Raw genomic sequence first — 21,923 nt, forward strand, 5'->3', positions numbered from 1 at the left:
CCCCACTTTTGCTATTTTAGTCATTCCAGCTCCTCTAAAGAACGGAAAGCGCATATCAAGCTGTTTTTAAGGTATTACTAGATCTAGTAAAAGATTCACTGAGGATAGCAATGAAAATTTGCTTTTAGCGTAATTTTGTAAATTATCTTTGACAGTGGTTCTCCATCCTGAAAGGATGGGGCATAGGGGCCAAGGCACATAATTAGAGTTACCAGAGATGCTTTCTCAAAATTCATCTGCCTCATCCCCATCCCACCCATTTGCCTGGTGGCAGATGGAAGTAGGCAGTTTAAAGAAATCTTTCTAGAATATTTTATAGCTTTTTACCTGGTATCTCTTGCCTCTTCTCGGTTGAAAAACACTCATCTGCTAATTTGTTATAAAAATCTGCCAGTGCCGTGCTTATTTGAGAGCTGGTTATTTTTTTCATTTCAGAAAGATAAAACTGCCACATATAGTTCATTTTGTTTGAAGTGAAAACTGAAACGAATGTAAGGATTTATTTACCAGGCTAAGGGCATTTTCAAATTGAAAGGCACAAAAGTGCAGTTTTAATCAATCCTAAATTTGTGTGTTTAATACGTGCACTTTTCCTCCTCTGTGAATATTCAATTAAATACCAATTAGTTAAAATATAATTACTTATAGACATGTTGCCATGGATTGGATGAACTTCAGAATGCTGGCAACAATGTTCAGAGTTAATATAGAACAGTTACAATTTTCAGTTGTATTTGTGAGAAATATTTTAAGCGTAGAGCAGATTGGAAGTAGAGTTGAGCTCAGAATCAGAAGGATTGTGTTGGATTTCATAACTCTGTCATCTACCTGCTAGCTCTCCTGGACCATGTAGTTAGTCCCTAAGGTTAAGGTCTCTGTTGGCATGAGTCATTAATGCGGAGTTCCTAGCACCCAGACATTGATATAATCTAAATCTAAGGCCTAAAAATTATTTTAAACGTGTGTGTACATGTTGTGTGTATATGCACTTGAATATGGGAAATGTGTAGGGAATTAAGTTTATTGTGTGCTTCGACTATGGACCTTGGTGGCTTTTGAGTTTAATGATGTATATGTATATGAATATATTTCCTGAGGATACCATTTAAAGTTATTTTGGTTATATTAAGTATAACATTCTATTGAAGTTACATAAAGTTCTCTTGAAGCAGATTCTTCTGAAGCATATACACAGGGTAAAAAATGTGCAGTGTTAATTTTACAGTATTGTAGTCATAGTAGAATTCTTCGTTCCCTGTTAATATTTTTCCTTTGTGCTAGATCAGTTCTGGAGACCTGCTTAGTTGTTACCGAGGCTAATGCCTTAGCAGTCATGAATACACCTACACAGATCTTTCTTCCAGTGAAAGTTAAACACTAGTATTGTAGTCCTATTTTATGTCTGTATCAGAGAAGTGTTGAATTTAGTGCCTTACTATGAAATGTAAAATTTGTGAAAGGCAAGCCAGTTCTTAATGGTATGAATCACGAGCATATACTGCATGTTAGATGCTTTATGTACACTGTCAATAACATTGCTGCTGCTGCTGCTGCTACTGCTGCTAAGTTGCTTCAGTCGTGTCTGACTCTGTGCGGCCCCATAGATGGCAGCCCACCAGGCTCCCCTGTCCCTGGGATTCTCCAGGCAAGAACACTGGAGTGGGTTGCCACTTCCTTCTCCAATGCATGAAAGGAAAAGTGAAAGTGAAGTCGCTCAGTCGTGTCCAACTCTTAGCGACCCCATGGACTGCAGCCCATCAGGCTCCTCTGTCCATGGGATTTTCCAGGCGAGAGTACTGGAGTGGGTTGCCATTGCTTTTTCAATAACATTATGACAAACTAAAAAATACGTGGTATGCAGTTTTACAGGTAAGGAAACTGAGGCTCAGAAGGATAAGTATATTCCCAAAGGTCAGAGAACTGTTAAGAAAGAAAACCAGAAAGTAAGCTCAGATTGATCTGACCCAGGTGTGGTGTAAAGCTGCTGCCCAGTATGAATCAAGGGAGTGCTTTAAGATATAAAAAATTGGGAATAAAGGGAGCATACTTCTGGCCTTGGAGGGGGACAGAAGTTTGCAGGATTATCAGATAAGTCTTCTGTTCTGAAGAAGCTGTAAAAGGCACTGTCATTGACCCAGCCTAGGCCCAGCTATCTGCAAGACCCTAGAAACCTCTGGCTTTCTCTCCTTTCCCCCAAGATTTTTTTTTTTTACTCTCTTGAGATGCTCCAGATATTTCTTAAGGTGTTGTTCATTGCTTATAACCATACGATTAACTTCTCTACCCGCCTCCCCCCAGTTCTACTGTCCATCCCACCCAGCACCCCAAGCACACACATAGAAACACACAACAGAATTGTGTGAGGATAAATGATAAATGATAGGTATTTAAAGGATGTAATGTAGTGTCTGGTGCATATCAAGTACTCAATAAATGTTAGCTATTATTTCCATGTTAATAGTATTATTGTTAGTGGTGGTGGTGGTTGTGGTTGGTAGTAAGTGATTCAATGGTTCTAGAATGCCTTTCTCAAGGCCCAGCATGTTCTCTGCCCAGGGGCTGGCTTTGAGCAGTTCATTGTACCAGGTCTCAGGTGTCGGCACCTGTAAGATAAGATACAAGATAGATGGAGGGAGAGTTCATAAGAGAATAATTGTCTCCACACAAAGATTGCCAGGAAGTTTCTTCTGGGACTAGATCAGACAGTGAATCCACTTCCAGGCCACATCTTTCTGCCTGACTTCTTTCCTTTAATCTATGTAGAACTTTAATGGTATTGGAGTCACTAACAGAGTTACCAAAAAAATTTTTTTTAGTTTGGTGATTTGTAGCTTATACTTAACCTTAATGCCGGGTTCCTGGTCCCCAGCTCCACTGAAGTATTCACTGGTTACTCTACCTGAAATGGCCTTCCTAATCTACTCCCAACTTTTTTATTCTGTTTAATTTTTTTTATATCCCTTTACATTATTCATTTGAACACATATATTGACTTTTGCTTTTCAGTTTTTCTCTAATTCTTGTATTTGGTTGTATTTCCTGATTTGAATCATATTTTGTAAACAACAGAGGTTAACAGTGTGGGAAAGACTGTTGAAAGATACATTATTTTATAAAACTTGCCATGAACCTAGTAGAGTAGAACCCAAGGCTGGAGGTTCTTTAACTCTTATCTTGGGAGAAAATATCCCTACTTGTAGCCTTTTCCTAGATCAATAATATTATTCTTTACTTATCTCAGTTAAGAAGGTTTGGCTGTTACTTTCTTTTTGGGTAAAAAAAAAGTTTTAGTGTAGTTTCTAATTAATTTTCTCTTTCCTAAAATATAAATGTACAGGAAACACAAATGATAATTTAGGATTTGGGAGTTATTTTGTTTATATGAAATGGACCTTTCTAGTAACAACATTTATTATGGTTATCTCAACTCAAAAGTAATGTGCATTCGTTCTAGAAAATGAGAATTCTAAAAAGTAGAAGAAAAAAATTAAAATCACTTTATTCTAACACCCAGAGATGACTGTAGTTGAACTGTTGGCGTATTTTCCTCTAGTCTGCACTCAACTTTATTAAATTTTATAATGCATTTTTACAATTATATATTCTTTAGCTCAAGTTTATATATCTTTTTTTCAACTTTTTTACTAACATTCAGATGAATCAGAGAAACAAAACAGAGAACATAAACCTGTATCCTCTAGTGTAGAAGAGTAACAATATACTATGAACAGGAAATAATATTTTAAAAACAGCCCTAGGGCATTTAATTAATTACTTAGAAAATTAAAGTAACATCTTTTCCCTCTTTTCCATACACCAAAATGTATCTGGGAAACATTTGATACAATGGGAATGAGGAGATACTTTTGGGAAGCATAAGTCATGGGAATTAATAGGGAGCATAAAGTGGTGAACTAATCACACAGATAAAAAAGATTTGATGACAAAGATAGAAAACTGTTTCAAAATGAAAATTGGCAAATGACTGGAAATACTACTGTATCAGCCTTAACAAAAATTTAATACTCTTAATGTACAGAGTTTTTTTATCATTTAGTGGTTAATAGAACACCTCCATTTTAAAAACAGACGAAAGGTATAAAAAATTTTGAAACCGCAAGTGAACAGTGTATGAAATAATGTTTAGACTCATCAAAAATGCGGCTAAAACAGTAAGGTGTTATTCCCCCTCCCCCCTTTTATTTTTTGACATTGCCGCTTGGCTTGTGGGATCTTAGTTCCCAAACCAGGGATTGAACACGGGCCCTTGGCAGTGAAAATATGGAGTCCTAACTACTAGACCTACAGGCAATTCTCTCTCTCTTATTTTCTTTTTCTCTTTTAAATTGAAGAATAATTCACTTACTACATGATGTTAGTTCTGGGTGTACAACATAGTGATTTGTTATTTCATACATTACAAGATGTACACCATGATAAGTAGTTACCATCTATCACCATGTAAGATATTACAATATTAATTCTGTTCTCCAAGCTGTACATTTCATTCCTATGATTCATTTTTTTTTAATAACTGGAAGTTTTGTGTACCTTTTAATCTCCCTCACCTATTTCACTCATCCCTTGCCTCCCCAAGCCCCTCTGGAAAGCACCTGTTTGTTCTCTGTATCTGTAAGTCTGTTTCTGTTTTGTTCTGTTTGTTCAGTTGTTTCATTTTTTATGTTGTACATATAAGTGAAATCATATGATATTTTTCTCTGTCTGACTTATTTCTCTTAGTGTAATACCCTATAGGTCTCTCCATGTTGTCACAACTGGCAAGATTTCATTCTTTTTATGGCTGAGTAATATTCCACTGTACATACATGCACGTCTTCTTTGTCCATTTATCTCTTGATTAACACTTAGGTTGCTTCTGTATCTTGGTTATTGTGAATAATGCTGTAATAAACATAGGGGTATATATATTTTTTAGTTCTCCAATTCTTTGGCCACTTAATCCAAAGAGCTGACTCACTGGAAATGAGCCTGTTGCTGGGAAAGATTGAAGGCAAAAAGAGAAGAGGGCAGCAGAGGATAAGATGGTTAGATAGCATCACTGACCAAATGGACATGAGTTTGAGCAAACTTCAGGAGATAGTAAAGGACAGGAAAGCCTGACATGCTACAGTCCATGGGGTATGTAAAATAAATGGTACTACATGAATGGTACTATTGTGAAGAATTGGACACAACTTAGCAACTGAACAGCAATATCTTTTTGAGTTAGTGTTTTAGTTTTCTTTGGGAAAAATATCCAGAAGTGAAGTTGCTGGATTGTACAGGTGGCACAGTGGTAAAGAATCCACCTGCCAATGCACGAGACACGGACTCGATCTCTGGATCAGGAAGATCGCTTAGAATAGGAAGTGGCAATCTGTTCCAATATTGTTGCCTGGAAAATTCCATGGACAGAGAAGCCCAATGGGCTACAGTCCATGGGATTGAAAAGAGTCAGAAATTACTGAGCGTACACACAGTAGTTCTACTTTTAGTTTTTCTGAAGAACCTCAGTACTGTTTCCCACTGTGGCTGTACCAATTTATATTCCCAGTAATAGAACATGAGGGTTACCTTTTCTTCACATACCTACCAATACTTGTTACTTGTTGTATTTCTAATAATATCCATTCTGACAAGTGTGAGGTGATATCTTATTATGGTTTTGATTTTTGTTTCACTGATGATTAGTGATGTTGAGCATCTTTTTATGTTCATACTGCCCACCTGTATTTCTTCTTGAGAAAATGTCTGTTCTGCTCCTCTGCCCATTTTTTAATTGCATTGTTTGTTTCTCTGATGTTGAGTTATATGAGTTCGTTGTATATTTTGGATATTTACCCCTTATTGGACATTTGCAAATATCTTCTCCCATTCAATAACTGGACTTTTCATATCATTGATAGGTCCTTTTCTGTGCAGAATTTTTTGTTTCATGTAGTACCATTAGTTTATTTTTGCTTTTGTTTCCCTTGCTTGAGGAGACAGATCCAAGAAACTGCTAAGATGAATGTCTAAGAGCATATTGCCTGTCTTTTCTTTTAGTAATTTTATGGTTTCAGATTTTACATTTAAGTCTTTAATCCAGTATGAGATTATTTTTTATATGGTGTGAAGAAGTAGTTCGGTTTTATTTTTTTTGCCTACGGCTGTCCAGTTTTCCTAACATGATTTATGGAAAAGACTCTTTTCCCCATTGTATATTCTTGTCTTCTTTGTCATAGATTAATTGATCATGAGTGCATGGGTTTATTTCTAGGTCTGTTCTGTTGCATTGTTCTGTTTTTCTGTTTTTGTACCACACAATTTTGATTACCTTAGCTTTGTAGTACACTTTGAAATGAGAGAGCATGATACCTCCAGCTTTGTTCTTCTTTCTCAGATTGTTTTGGCTATTTGTGGCTTTGTTGTTTCCATACAAATTTTAGAATTATTTGTTGTAATTCTATGAAACGTACCACTGAATCTATAGACTGTGTTGGGGAGTATGGTAATTTTAACAGTAGTAGTTCTTCTAGTCCATGAGTTCATGTGTGTGCACACTCAGTTGTGTCTGACTCTTTGTGACCCCATGGATTGTAGCCCACCAAGCTTCTCTGTCAGTAGAATTTTCCAGGCAAGAATACCAGAGTGGGTTGCCATTTCCTCCTCCAGGGGATCTTCCTGACCCAGGGATTGAACCAGCATCTCTTGTGTCTCCTGCATTATCAGGTGGATTTTTTTTTTTAAACCAGCTGCATCACCTGGGTATGATTTATGTATCCATTTGTTTGCATCATGTTCAGTTTCTTTCATCACTGTCTTAGATTTTTTCTGATTGTAGCTCTCTTACTTCCTTGGGTTAGATTTATTCCTAGCACTTTTTTTTAAAATGCAATTGTAAACAGCTTGTTTTCTTAATTTCTCATTCTGATAGCTTGTTGTTAGTATATAGAAACACAGCAGATTTTTGTATATTAATTTTGTTATCCTGTAATGTTACTGAACTCATTGATGAGTTCTGATAGTTTCTGGTGACATCTTTAGGATTTACTATACATAGTTTTAAGTCATATGCTTACAATGATAGTTTTACTTCTTCCTTTCCAGTTTGGATTCCTTTTATTTCTTTTTCTTGTCTGATTTCTGTAGTAGGACTTCCAATACTATGTTGAATAAAGTCACAAGAGTGGGCACCCTTGTATTGTTCCTGATTTTAGAGGTAATGCTTTCAGCTTTTTACCATTGAGTATGATGTTAGCTATGAGCTTGTCATATATGGCCTTTATTATATTTGAGGTATGTTCCCTCTATGCCCACTTTATTGACAGTTTTTATCACAAATCAGTGGTGAATTTTGCCCAAAGTTTTTTTTCCACAGCTATTGAGATGACCGTGCGATTTTTATTTTTCAATTTGTTAATGTGGTATATCACATTGATTGATTTAGAGATGTTAAATCATCCCTGCATCCCCAGGATAAGTGCCATTTGATCATTTTATATTTAAAATGATCTTTTAAATGTATTGAATTCGGTTTGCTGATATTCTGTTGAGAATTTTTGCATCTGTGTTCATCAGTGTTACTGGCTTGTAGTTTTCTTTCTTTGTGATGTCTTTGTCTAGCTTTGTCATCAGGATGATGCTGGCCTCATAGAATGACTTTGGAAGCATTCCTTCCTTTTCAATTTTTTGATATAACTTGAGAAGACTAGGTGTTAATTCTTCTTTAAATGTTTGGTAGAATTCACCTGTGAAGCTGTCTGGTCCTAGACTTTGATTTGTTGGGAGTTTTTTGATTACTTATTCCGTTTCCTTACTGGTAATCAGTGTATTCTTATTTTCTGTTTCTTCCTGATTCAGCTTGTGAGATTGTATATTTCTAGGAATTTATTCATTTTCTAGATTGCATTTTATTGGCATATAATTGTTCATAGTAATCTGTTGTAATCCTTGGTATTTCTGTGGTATTGGTTGTAACTTTCTCTCATTTCTGATATTATTTATTTGGGCCTTCTCTTTTTTGCTGATGAGTACTGGCTTAAAAGCTTATCAATTTTGTTTGTCTTTTCAAAGAACCCACACTTTTTTTCATTGATCATTTCTGTCATTTTTTATCACTTTCATATTATTTTTGCTCTGATCTTTATTCTGTCTTTCCTTTTATTAACTTTGGGTTTTGTTTGTTCTTTTCCCAGTTCCTGTAGGTGTATGGTTGGGCTTCTTATTTGAAATTTTTTAAATTTCCTGAGGCAAACCTGAATCACTATAAACTTCCTCCTAGAGCTACTCTTGCTGCATGCCATAGATTTTGAATTGTTATATTTCTGTTCTCATTTGTCTCCAGGTATATTTAAATTTCCTCTTGGATTTCAACCCTTTTGTGGGCTGCCTACCGAAAGGTGTGGATCTGGCCTGTACCATGTCTCCATTACCCGTTTAGTAGCATATTGGCTACCCGCCACATGTTTGAGAGTTTTGCAGTTTTGTTTTTTTGTAGTTGATTTCTGGTTTCATACTATTGTGGTCAGAAAAAGTGCTTGATATGATTTCCGTCTTCCTAAATTTATTGAAATTTGCCTTATGGCCTAGCATGTGGCCCATCTGAGACTTTGTTTCATTATGTGCACTGGAAAAGAATGTGTATTGTGCTGCTTTTGGATAGAATGGTCTCTATATATTAATTAAGTTCTGATTGAATGTGTCATTTAAGGCCAGTGTTTCCTTGTTGACTTTTGGTCCATTGATATAAGTAGGGTGTTAAAGTCCCAGACTATTATTGTGTTACTGTCAATTTTTTTCTTTGTCTACTAATGTTTGCTTCATGTGTTTAAGTGTTGGGTACCTTGTAAAGTCGCCCAGTCATGTCTGCTTCTTGGTGACCTCATATGGACTGCAGCATGCCAGGCTTCCCTGTCCTTCATGATCTCCCTGAGTTTGCTCAGACTCATATCCATTGAATCAGTGATGCCATCCAACCATCTCATCCTCTTTCATCCCCTCTCCTCCTGCCTTCAGTCTTTCCCAGTATCAGGGTCTTTTCCAATGAATTGGCTGTTTGCATCAGGTAGCCAAAGTATTGGCGCTTCAGCTTTAGCATTAGTCCTTCCAATGAATATTCAAAGTTGATTTCCCTTAGGATTGACTGGTTTGATCTCCTTGCAATCCAACGGACTCTCAAGAGTCTTCTCCGGCACCCCAGTCCAAAAGCATAAATTCTTCAGTGCTCAACCTTCTTTATGGTCCAACTCTCACATCCATACGTGAATACTGGAAAAATCATCGCTTTGACTCTACAGACCTTTGTCAGCAAAGTAATATCTCTGCTTTTTAATACACTGTCTAGGTTTGTCATAGCTTTTCCTCCAAGGAGCAAGTGTCTTTTAATTTCATGGCTGCAGTCAGTGTGCACAATGATTTTGAAGCCCAAGAAAATTGTCTGTCACTGTTTCCATTTTTTTTTCCCAAAATATGTATGTTGGGTACATGTATATTTACAGTTGTTATATCTGCTTCTTGGATCAATCCCTGATCATTATGTAACATGCTTCTTTGTTTCTTGCTACAGTCTTTGTTTTAAAGTCTATTTTGTCTCTTCTGAGTATTGTTACTCTAGTTTTCTTCTTGTTTCCATTTGCATGGAATCCCTTTTTCCATTCCCTCACTTTCCATCTGTATCTGTCTTTAGATCTGAAGTGCTCCTTTGTAGGCAGTGTTTATATGGCGTTTTGTGAGGTTTTGTGAGGGTCCTTTAAGAGTGGAGTCTCTGTTTCCTATAGTCCTCTGACTTCCCTGTGCGCAAACCCTGCTCATCTTCAATGCTAGGTATTCTGGAGTCTTGTTTTCCTGGTGCAGAGTCCCTGGACTGAGGGCCCATTATGGGACTTGGATCCTTCTCTCCTTGAGCAGAACTTCTGCAGTTGTGCTTATCCTCCCATCTGCGGGTTGCCTGCCCAGGGATGTGGATCTTGCCTGTACCATGTCTCCGCCTTGCTGTTCAGCTCACTGTGATTCCTTTTTTATATCTTGAGTTGTGGAAAATCTTTTCTGCTAGTCTTAAGGTCATTCTCATCAATAGTTGCTCTGTAAATACTTGTCATTTTGGTGTGCCCACTCAGGGTCTTCTTACTCATCTTGGCTACCCTTATATATATTTGTTCATTTTTATAATCGTATGCTTTATATATGATTATGTATTCATTAAAGTTTATGTGTAAAGTATAATTCATGTTATATAGCAGTAATTTGGGCAGGTACAATTTGTCAAATAAAGAAAACTAAAGCTAGTTATTTTTTTAAAAAAGAAACCTAAAATAGATCATTTCTGATTACAAAATACACATTACAAAATTTTAAATATTAGAAAAATATATCATTAAAAATGAGTTCTGTAGTTTCTCCATCCCTCCTGTTAAGAGTATATTTATAAGCAGTTACTTTTTTAAAAATCAGTGTATGATTAGATTTGTGAAATGTTTGTTCATATATGATTAAGTTTGTGAAGTAGAATGGAATGAGATGTTCTTTGCTCTTAGGTTTATTCAAATATGCAGTGAACCAGACTATGTTTTGTGAAATAATATCTCAACATTTTTCTTCATGCTTTAGGTATGTATTCTTTTTGGATCCATGCAATCTGGACTTGATAAACCGGAAGATCAAGTCTGTAGCACTGTGTGTAGCAGCATGTCCAAGACAAGAACTGAAAACCATAAGTGATGTTCAGAAGTTCGCAGAGATAAATGGTGAGACATTAGGCTTTCCAAGTCTATAGTACAGTCACTGTTAAATATTATGTGTTTGCCTTTCGATATAAATTTGTCCTAGCATTAAGTAAATCATCATAGAACCTTAGAAAGAAAAAGAAAAGTGAAGATACTTTTGGACTTCCTTGATGTAAATTGTTATAGTCACTTAGGGAGCTTGTTGAAACGCCAGATTCCTGGGCTCTGCCCAGGGAAATTCTGACTGAGTAGGTCTTTGGGTCCTGAAAATTTGTATTTTTTACAAATATTTCAGGTGATTTTGATGTAGCCTGTTTGAGTATTTGGGAAATATTAGACTACTGTATAGGAAATTTGTTTTTTTTTCCACCCCTCTTTAAGTATAGGTTCAAAATATTTCAGTTAGTTTATTTTTATCCTTGAATATAATATGTATCTATCATAGGAAATTTGAAAAGTCCAGAAAAAAACAATGAAGTCAAAAAACCTCCACCATTTTTCAGTGTGTTAATTGTATATATAATTTTGTGTTTTGCTTTTTTAATTAGACATTATGTCTTAATCATTTTTTGAAGAAATAAGTTATGAGAAACCTTGAGCTTAAATATTTGGGAATTCCCTGAGAAAATAAGCATATTCAATTTCCTGAACTCTAGCTTTCTTCTCCTAGGTTGCTAATCTCCAGGTGCTATCCTCAGCTACATATGACTCACAGCAGTTCTCTTCAGAGAATGTTTTTTTTTAAACTTCTCTTCAAGGCTGCATAGTGATAGTCCCTCAAGCTTGTATTTTTCCATGAGGTTTCATGTTTTTATTTTGTGTGCGTGAATCCAGAGAGTTGCCTTTGTCCTGCCCAAATTCATAGGCTAGTTCTTGCCTTGAACAAGAGCTTACTCAGGCATTCACCTGGTGTCACTTCTGGCTGGTTGGAGAAATAGCCCAGGAACATAACTATACACACATCAAACTGGTTCTAGAGTTTAGCATGTTTCAGATGGAGGTGCTGGCCTTCTGAGGGAGCAGGATGGAGGCTTCCAGACCAGTGGTATTCCTATCTGTCAGCATCAGTAGGAAGAGCATGGGACTGATTTGGATCTGGATTCTAATTCTGCTTCTGTCACTGACTGGCTCTGTAATGAGGGACAGAAGGTAAAGCCTGTCTGAGCCTAGACTTACTCATGTGAGACATTGTAGATTTCAAATAATGTCCCTCTCTTAGGTTGGTATGAGGATTAAATGAGATGATACATGAAGAGTACTGGATACTTGGTGGGCACTGAATAAACAGTTACCAACTACTCTTTTAAGATCTCATTCTCTCATACATGTGTTGATTTGCTGGGTCTAATACCAGGACTGTCAGCTCTGTCATCATCAGGTTTCAGGGAAGGATGAGTTATTCCTTAAGGGCTTTCCTAAAGTAACAGACAACGTGGGCATATATAGTGTACTCTGAAAGGCAGTATCATTGAGTGATTAATTGTATAGGCTCTGGAACCAGATTGCCTGGGTTCAGATGTTGGTCCTGCTGCTTAATATCTGTGAGACCCTGGGCAAGTTACTCAGTCTCTCCATGCCTCAATTTCCCCATCTATGAAACAGGTGTATTTGTACCTGAAGTACCTCATAGAATTGTTATGAGGAGTTAATACACGAAAATGATTAGAACAGTGTTGGGCAAATATAACTTTTTATAAAAAAAAAAAAAAGGATTGGTTACTGCTGTTACATCATCATCATTGTTATTATTCTACCAATGGAATGTAATACTTTCCCTGTCTCCAAACTCTGACTTCTACTGAACTTACATACTGCTGCCGTGTTAATCCTCCTTATTAATCTCTTATTCAGAAATCAGTGGTAAAAAGATAAAATCAAAGTCTATGGGTCTTACCCTGGCATTCAAAACTATGATCTAATATTGAACTATTTTCTAACATGTTCTCTTGGACCTACTGGATGTGAGTGTTGGTCCTTGAACCTGACATATCATCTGGAAGGCCAGAAGAGAGCTAGTTCCTTGTTGGCTGTATTGCCTGCTGTGAAGATCCACTGAGGGAAAATGCTCCATGATGCCCAGTTTTCATCCTTTGTTTCCAGACCCCTAACCTTGTAAGTGAATATGATACTGAGGATGGCCTTAATAGGTCTCGTTAAGAAGCCCCTTCCAGTGAGTTTTGCAGCTTTGTATTACCTATAGAATCTTGCACAAAGTTGTTGTTCAGGAGTGTTAATGAATAAACATTATTTTAGAAAACAGACCTTTTAGATTGGTGCCTAGTGATAAAGGCACCCTTAGGCTTTTGAGGCAGCTGTTTGCAAAATAAGTTAACAGATTAGGCATTTAAAAAAGTAACAATGTCAACATCAAAAAGCACAGCAGTGGAGGATAGAGAAGATAATAATTTAAAAACATAAATAGAAAACTATAAAATTGTAATCAAGAGGGAACCTTTTTTGTAGGGGCCTAAGATCAATCCTGGGTGTTCATTGGAAGGACTGATGCTAAAGCTGAAACTGCAATACTTTGGCCACCTCATGTGACGAGTTGACTCACTGGAAAAGACTCTGATGCTGGGAAAGGTTGGGGGCGGGAGGAGAAGGGGACGACAGAGAATGAGATGGCTGGATGGCATCACCGACTCTGTGGACATGAGTTTGAGTGAACTCCGGGAGTTGGTGATGGACAGGGAGGCCTGGCGTGCTGTGATTCATGGGGTCACGGAGAGTTGGACACGACTGAGCGACTGAACTGAACTGAACTGAAGTCAAGACTATGGTTTTTCCCGTGGTCATGTATGGATGTGAGAGTTGGACTGTGAAGAAAGCTGATCGCCGAAGAACTGATGCTTTTGGACTGTGGTGCTGGAGAAGACTCTTGAGAGTCCCTTGGACTGCAAGGAGATCCAACCAGTCTATTCTAAAGGAGATCAATCCTGGGTGTTCATTGGAAGGACTGATGCTAAAGCTGAAACTCCAATACTTTGGCCACCTCATGTGACGAGTTGACTCACTGGAGAAGACTCTGATGCTGAGAGGGATTGGGGGCAGGAGGAGAAGGGGATGACAGAGAATGAGATGGCTGGATGGCATCACTGACTCTGTGGACATGAGTTTGAGTGAACTCCAGGAGTTGGTGATGGACAGGGAGGCCTGGCGTGCTGTGATTCATGGGGTCGCGGAGAGTCAGACACGACTGAGCAACTGAACTGAACTGAAGCACTTTAATTTTAAAAGTATCCCTAAGTTGAAATTTCTGAGTTTCTTAAAAGAATATGTATTGTTTTTTGGATTGGTGACATAAAGCTGGAGGTACAGGTTGATTTGGAAAGAGCAGATAATTTTTATTGTTATCTCTGTCCATTTGCTATTACAGCTATATTTCTGTTAGAAAATCCACAGTTCTTGACCTCAAATATATACCGCTTAGTCATTAGTTTCAGAGATGTGTGTCTTTAAAGATAATTTAGATTTAAGTGGAAACTTTCTGACTCTGTAAGAGAATTGTTAAAAGTCCATGAAAGAGCTCTAATGTATGAGAAAACTGTAAAGCTCGTAGAAGACATAAGAGAAAGCTTTCTGACATTGTATTTGGAAATAATTTCTTGGATGTGAACCAGAAGTGCAGGCAACAAAAGAAAATGTAGATAAATTGAACTCATAATTTAAAACTTCCATGAGTCAAACACACAATCAACAGAATGAAAGGCAACCCGTGGAATAGGAGAAAACATTTGCAAATCTTGTATCTGGTAAGGGGTTAATGTCCAGAATATGTAAAGAACTCCTACAACTCAACAACAAGAAAAAACCTACAACCTAATTAAAAAATGGGCGAAGGACTTGCGTACACCTTTATGCAAAAAAGGTGTATGAGTGGCCAATAATAAGGATATGAAAAGAGACTGAACATCACTAATCATAGTTCAGTCCAGTTCAGTTGCTCAGTCGTGTCCGACTCTTTGCGACCCCATGAACTGCAGCACGCCAGGCCTCCCTGTCCATCACCAACTCCCGGAGTCCACGCAAACCCATGTCCATCGAGTCGGTGATGCGATCCAACCATATCATCTTCTGTCGTCCCCTTCTCCTCCTGCCCTCAATCTTTCCCACTGTGAGGGTCTTTTCCAATGAGTCAGCTCTTCGCATGAGGTGGCCAAAGTATTGGAGCTTCATCTTTAGCATCAGTCCTTCCAATGAACATCCAGGACTAGTCTCCTTTAGGACGGACTGGTTGGACCTCCTTGCAGTCCAAGGGACTCGCAAGAGTCTTCTCCAACACCACAATTCAAAAGCATCAATTCTTCAGCGCTCAGCTTTCTTCAAAGTCCAACTCTCACATCCATACATGACCACTGAAAAAACCATAGCCTTGACTAGACTGACCTCTGTTGGCAAAGTAATGTCTCTGCTTTTTAATATGCTGTCTAGGTTGGTCATAACTTTCCTTCCAAGGACCAAGCATCTTTTAATTTAATGGCTGCAATCACCATCTGCAGTGATTTTGGAGCCCAGAAAAATAAAGTCAGCAACTGTTTCCACTGTTTCCCCATCTATTTGCCATGAAGTGATGGGACCGGATTCCATGATCTTAGTTTTCTGAATGTTGAGCTTCAAGTCAACTTTTTCACTCTGTTTCACTTTCATCAAGAGGCTCTTTAGTTCTTCACTTTCTGCCATAAGGGTGGTGTCATCTGCATATCTGAGGTTATTGATATTTCTCCCAGCAATCTTGATTCCAGCTTGTGCTTCCTCCAGCCCAGCGTTTCTCATGATGTACTCTGCATAGAAGTTAAATAAGCAGGGTGACAATATACAGCCTGATGGTCAACACCAAAATCAGATTGATTATATCATTTGCAGCCAAAGATGGAGAAGCTCTATACAGTTAGCAAAAACAAGACCAGGAGCTGACTGTGGCTCAGTTCATGAACTCCTTATTGCCAAATTCAGACTTAAATTGAAGAAAGGGGGAAAACCACTAGACCATTCAGATATGACCTAAATCAAATCCCTTATGACTATACAGTGGAAGTGAGAAATAGATTTAAGGGACTAGATCTGATAGAGTGCCTGATGAATTATGGACGGAGGTATGTGACATTGTACAGGAGACAGGGATCAAGACCGTCCCCAAGAAAAGAAATGCAAAAATGCAAAATGGTTGTCTGAAAAGAAGAGAGGCGAAAGGCAAAGGAGAAAAGGAAAGATATTCCCATTTGAATGCAGAGTTCCAAAGAATAGCAAGGAGAGATAAGAAAACCTTCCTCAGCGATAAGTGCAAAGAAATAGAGGAAAACAACAGAAAGGGAAAGACTAGAGATCTCTTCAAGAAAATTAGAGATACCAAGGGAACATTTCATGCAAAGATGGGCTCAATAAAGGACAGAAATAGTATGGACCTAACAGAAGTAGAAGATATTAAGAAGAGGTGGCAAGAATACATAGAAGAACTGTACAAAAAAGATCTTCATGACCCAGATAATCACTAATCATAAGGGAAATGCAAATCAAAACCACAATGAGATACCACCTCATACCCACTGGGATGGCTACTATAAATACAAAAACCCAGAATGTAGCAAATGTTGGTGAGGATGTGGAGAAATTGGAATCCTTGTGCACCACTGGTAGGAATGTAAAATAGTGTGTCTGCTGTGGAAAACAGTATGAGGTTCCTCAAAAATTAGAAAATGGAACCAGGAGGATCTCTGGGACAGTGAAAATGCTTTGTATGATACTATAATAATGGATACACATCATTATACATTTTTCCATGCCCATAGAAGAAATATAGTAGCCCTCATAATCAGCAAAAGAGTCTTAAATGCAGTATTTTGGTGAAGCCTCAAAAATGACAGAATGATCTCAGCTCATTTCCAAAGCAAGCCATTCAACATCACAGTAATCCAAGTCTATGCCCCTACCACCAATGCCAAAGAAGCTGAAATTGATTAGTTCTATGAAGACCTACAGGACCTCCTAGAACTAACACCAACAAAAAGATGTTCTATTCATCATTGAGAATTAGAATGCAAAAGTAGGAAGTTCGGCCTTGGAGAACAAAATGAAGTAGGGCAAAGGCTAACTGAATTCTGCCAAGGGAATGCATTGGTCATAGCAAATGCCCTTTTTCAAAAACACTAGAAATGACTTTACGCATGGACATCTCCAAGTGGCCAATACTGAAATCAAATTGATTACATTTTTTGTAACCAAAGATGGAGAAGTTGAACAAGACCTGGAGCTGACTATGGCTCAGATCATCAGCTTCTCCTAGCAAAATTCAGGCTTCAACTAAAGAAAGTGAGGGAAACCACTAGGCCAGCCAGGTGCAACTGAAATCAAATCACCTATGAATATGCAGTGGAGGTAACAAATAGATTCAAGAGATTATAACTTGTAAACAGTATTTTGAAGAACTATGGACAGAGGTCTGTAATATTGTGCAGGAGGCAGTGAACAAAACCCTCCCAAAGAAAAAGAAAAGCAAGAAGGCAAAATGATTATCTGAGGAGGTTTTACAGATAGCTAAAGAAAGAAGAGAAGCGAAAAGCAAGGGAGAAAGGGAAAGCCTTAGCCAACTAAATGCAGATTTCCAAAGAACAGCACAGAGAGATAAGAAGGCCTTCTTCAATGAACAGTGTATAAAACTTGAAGAAAACAACAGAAGGGGAAAGACTAGAGACCTCGTCAGGAAAATTGGAGATATCAAGGGAACATTTTACCCAAAAATGAGCACAATAAAATACATAAATGGTAGAGACCTAGTAGACACTGAAAAGATCAAGAAGAGATGGAAAGAGTACACAGAAGAACTGTGTAGAAAAGATCCAGATGGATGGGATGATTACAATGGTGTGGTCAGCCACCCAGAGCCAGACATTCTGTAGCACGAAGTCAAATGGGCCTTAGGAAGCACTGCTGTTAATAAAGCTAGTGGATGCTACAGAATTCCAGTATAATTTTTCAGAACCCTAAAGGATAATGCCATCACAGTGTTGCATTCAATATGTCAGCAAATCTGGAAGACCCAGAAGTGGCCACAGGACCACTTCTGGTCAATCCTCATCCCAATTCCCAAGAAGGGTAGTACTGAAGAATGTGCTAACCATCAGACAATTGCACTCGTCTCCGATGCTAGTAAGGGCATGCTTAAAATCTTGCATGCTAGGCTTCAGCATTATGTGAACCAAGAACTTCCAGATGTCCAATATGGATTTAGAAAAGGGAGAGGAACCAGAGATCAAATTGCCAACATTCACTGGATCATACAGAAAGCAAGGGAATTAAGAAAAAACCATTTACCTCTGTTTCATCGACTTTGCCAAGGCCTTTGACTGTGTGGATTATGGTAAACTGGAAAGCTCTTAAAGAGATGGAATACGAGACCTTCTTGCCTGTCTCCTGAGAAAACCTGTATGGGGGTCAAGAAGCAACAGATAGAACCTTGTTTGGAACAATTGATTCGTTCAAGATTGAGAAAGGAGTACAGCAGGGCTCTGCTGTGACCTTGTTTGTTTGCCATGCTGAGCACATCATGAGAAATGCTGGGCTGAGTGAGTTACAAGCTGGAATCAAGACAGGAGAAATATCAGCAACTTCAGATATGCTGATGATACCACTCTTAGTGGCAGAAAGTGAAGAGGAACTAAAGAGCCTCTTGACGAGGGTGAAGGAGGAGAGTGAGAGAGCTAGCTTAAAACTAAATATTAAAAAACTAAGATCATGGCATCCAGACCCATTACTTCATGGCAAATAGAGGGGGAAAAGGTGGAAGCAGTGACAGATTTCCTCTTCTTGGGCTCTAAAATCACTGTGGATGGTGACTGCAGCCATGAAATCAGAAGACGTTTCCTTCTTGGCAGGAAAGTTAATGACAAACCTAGACAGTGTGTTGCAAAGCTGAGACATTACTCTGCTGACAAAGGTTCTTATAGTCAAGGCTATGGTCTTCCCAGTGGTCACGTACGGTTGTGAGAACTGGACCATAAAGAAGGCGGAACGCTGAAGAATTGATTCCTTCGAACTATGGTGCTGGAGAAGACTCCTGAGAGTCCCTTGAACAGCAAGGAGATCAAGCCAGTCAATCTTAAGGGAAATCAACCCTGAATACTTGTTGGAAGGACTGATGCTGAAATTGAAACTCCCGTATTTTGGTCATATGATGCGAACTGACTCATTGGAAAAGTCCCTGATGCTGGGAAAGATTGCGAGCAGAAGGAGAAGAGGGCGTCAGAGGATAAGATGGCTGGATGGCATCACCAATGCAATGAACATGAACTTGGACCGACTTTGGGAGATGGTGAGGGATAGCAAGGCCTGGCATGCTGCAGTCCATGGGGATGCAAAGAGTCAGATACTGCTGGGCAACTGAACAAAAACAACAAAATGTAAAGCAGAACGATGAACTCTAATGTAAACTATGGACTTTGGGGTGGTTATGATTTGTCAGTGTAGGTTTATCAGTTGTATCAAACATACCATTCTGGTGGGAGAATGTTGATAATGGTGGAGGCTAGGCATTTTGTGGGGGAAATCTCTGTACCTTCTTCTCAGTTTTGCTGAGAACCTAAAACTGCTCTTAAAAAATTGTCTTGGAGAAAAACAGATTGCTATCTGACCCAAAAGTTCCACTTTTAGAAGAATTGACAACAGGAAATCGAAGAGATACTTGCATAGTCATGTTCCTTGCAGCGTTATGCTGCCAAGAGGTAGAAGCAACCTAAATTTCCATTGACAGATGAATGGATAAAGAAAATGTATATACATACAGGGGAATACTAGTCAGCCTTAAAAAACATAAGGAAATCCTACCATATACAATAATATGTATGAAGCTTGAGGATATTATGCTAGGTGAAGTGAGGCAGTCACAGAAAGACAAATGCTGCATCATTACACTTATATGAAGTACCTAAAGTAGTCAGGGGCTTCCCTGGTGGCTCAGTGGTGAAGAGTTCACTTGCCAATGCAGGAGACTGGTTCAATCCCTGATCTCAGGGGATCCCACATGCTGGAGAGCAACTTAGCCCATGCGCCACAACTCCTGAACGTGTGCTCTCGAGCCCGAAAACTACAACTACAGAGCCCACATGCAGCAACTCCTGAAGCACGTGTGCCCTGGAGCCCACGCTCCACAATAAGAGAAGCCCACTCACTGCAACTGGAGAAAAGCCTGCACAGCAGCGAATGCCCAGCACGGCCATAAATAAATACATAAAGTTATAGATAAATGAATAAAACAGTCAGACTCTGTAAAGGTAAAATGGTGGTTGGGAGAGCTGAGGGGGATGGGAAATGGGGAGATGATGTTGGATGGGTATGTTGTTGTTTAGTTGCTAAGTCGTGTCCGACTCTGCAACCCCATGGACTAGAGCCTGCTGGGCTCCTCTGTCCATGGGATTCTCCAGACAAGAATACTGGAGTGGGTTGCCATTTCCTTCTCCAGGGGATCTTCCCAACCCAGGGATCGAACCCATGTCTCCTGCGTTGGCAGGTGGATTCTTTACCACTGAGCCACTAGGGAAGCCCAGCACAGCCATAAATAAATAAAGTTATAAATAAATAAAAGTCAAACTCTTTAAAGGTAAAATGGTGGTTGCAAGAGCTGAGAGGGATGGGAAATGGGGAGATGATGTTGGATGGGTATAGAGTTTCAATTTTGCAAGATGAAAAAATTCTAGAGCTCTGTTGCACAACAGTGTACGTACAGTTAACACTAATGTACACTTTTTAAAGAATGCTTACTATGGTGCGTTTTATGTTAATGTTTTCATCAGAATTTTTTTTAAAAAGGGAATTCTGACACATGCTACAGTATGGATGAACCTTGAAGATATTAGGTTAAATGAAATAAGCCAATTACAAAAGGACAAATACTGTATGAATCCCCTTATTAACTGAGATACTTAGAGTGGTCAAATCCACAAAGGCAGAAGGTGGACTGGTAGTTGCTGGGAGCTGTGGGGAGAGAGAAATGGAAAGTTACTGATTTCTACATGAAGAGTTTCAGTTTTGCAAGATGAGGAGATCTGGAGATGGATGATGGTAATGATTGCACAATAATGTACTTAGTGAAAACTTAGTGTATGTATGTACATAGTGAATGTACTTAATGCTACTGAAATCTGCATTTAGAAATGGTTAAGATGATAAAATCTTTGTTATGTGTATTTTACCATAATTTAAAAGTTTATGGAAGAGAGAATCCTGTTTGGAGTAGTAACTTTTTCAATGATAATTTAAAACTTATTTTAAAATGTAAGGTAAAATAACTTTTTTTCTTACCAGAAGGAAAAGATAATATAAATCCTTTTCAGAATTTTAAGTTACCATGACAATGTTTGAAGGTACTTTTTAGCACTTAACCATCCATTCATGTGAACTTTTGTTACTTTTACAAATTAGTTGAAATCAGTATAAGGAAAAGGGCTTAGTTCCTGTAGTAATCTAAGAAATGCATTTATCAGGCAAATGATAGTTCCTCCATTCTTGTTTCTTTTAGACAAGAAAGAGGAGTTGTTTTCTTGGACACTTTACTTCTGTCAAATATGTGTGACTAGAATAGAAAGCTTGGAAGAAATAGCTGAAAATTAGATTGATTATGTAGAGATACTGCCATGTTACAGGGAGCTTTAAAAGACATATTTCAGAGGAATATAAAAGTATGTTTTTGTACATCAATTGATTGATAGATGTATAAATGTGTGTTTCATTATTTTGGGCCATAGCTTATACAGACATAAATATCATAAATATGTGATGCTAGAGAATAAAACAATTTAACAATTGCCTTTAAAAATCCGAGATGCCAGATACCATTAGGATTCAGTGTTAAACTTCTTTGGTGCTTTGTTTATCATCTTCCTGCAGTGGTGCAGGAGTTTCCTGGGGGCAGAATCATGCTCTATTTATCTCTGAATATCCAAGCCCTAATATAGGATCTCACAGAGCAATGATTTATGTTTTTTGAAAGAATAATAGACTGAATGTCCCTCTTCATCTCTGTTGCCACTTAATATTTTCTCATAACACATTATCCTTTGCTCAACTCTGTATCCATGTGAGTTGCTACCAGCAGGTAAACTGTTTAGCTTCAGTCTAACTAGAATTGCTGTGAAATCAGTGCTTTTTATTCATCTCTAAATAATTCATCTTATTCATTTTTCTCTCGTATACATACTCCCCAAGTGATTATTCATTCTTTTCTTAAGTCCT

At 38.2% G+C, this 21,923-nt stretch overlaps 1 protein-coding gene across 5 annotated transcripts in view; it reads left to right on the top strand.

Moving 5' to 3' along the window:
* The window catches only part of SLC44A1 (solute carrier family 44 member 1), a 233,538-nt gene that overhangs the window by 101,707 nt on the left and 109,908 nt on the right, over positions 1-21,923 (top strand). For all 5 annotated transcript variants that reach the window (XM_088838227.1, XM_088838226.1, XM_088838224.1 and 2 more), the window contains exon 4: positions 10,588-10,724. In XM_088838227.1, the coding sequence (XP_088694353.1) occupies positions 10,588-10,724 (137 nt within the window). The remainder of the gene's footprint in view (positions 1-10,587; positions 10,725-21,923) is intronic.

This window comes from Moschus berezovskii, chromosome 7 (assembly GCF_049115385.1).
Source record: "Moschus berezovskii isolate FMDL1 chromosome 7, NW_MosBer_1.0, whole genome shotgun sequence".
Classification (NCBI taxonomy): Eukaryota; Metazoa; Chordata; class Mammalia; order Artiodactyla; family Moschidae; genus Moschus; species Moschus berezovskii.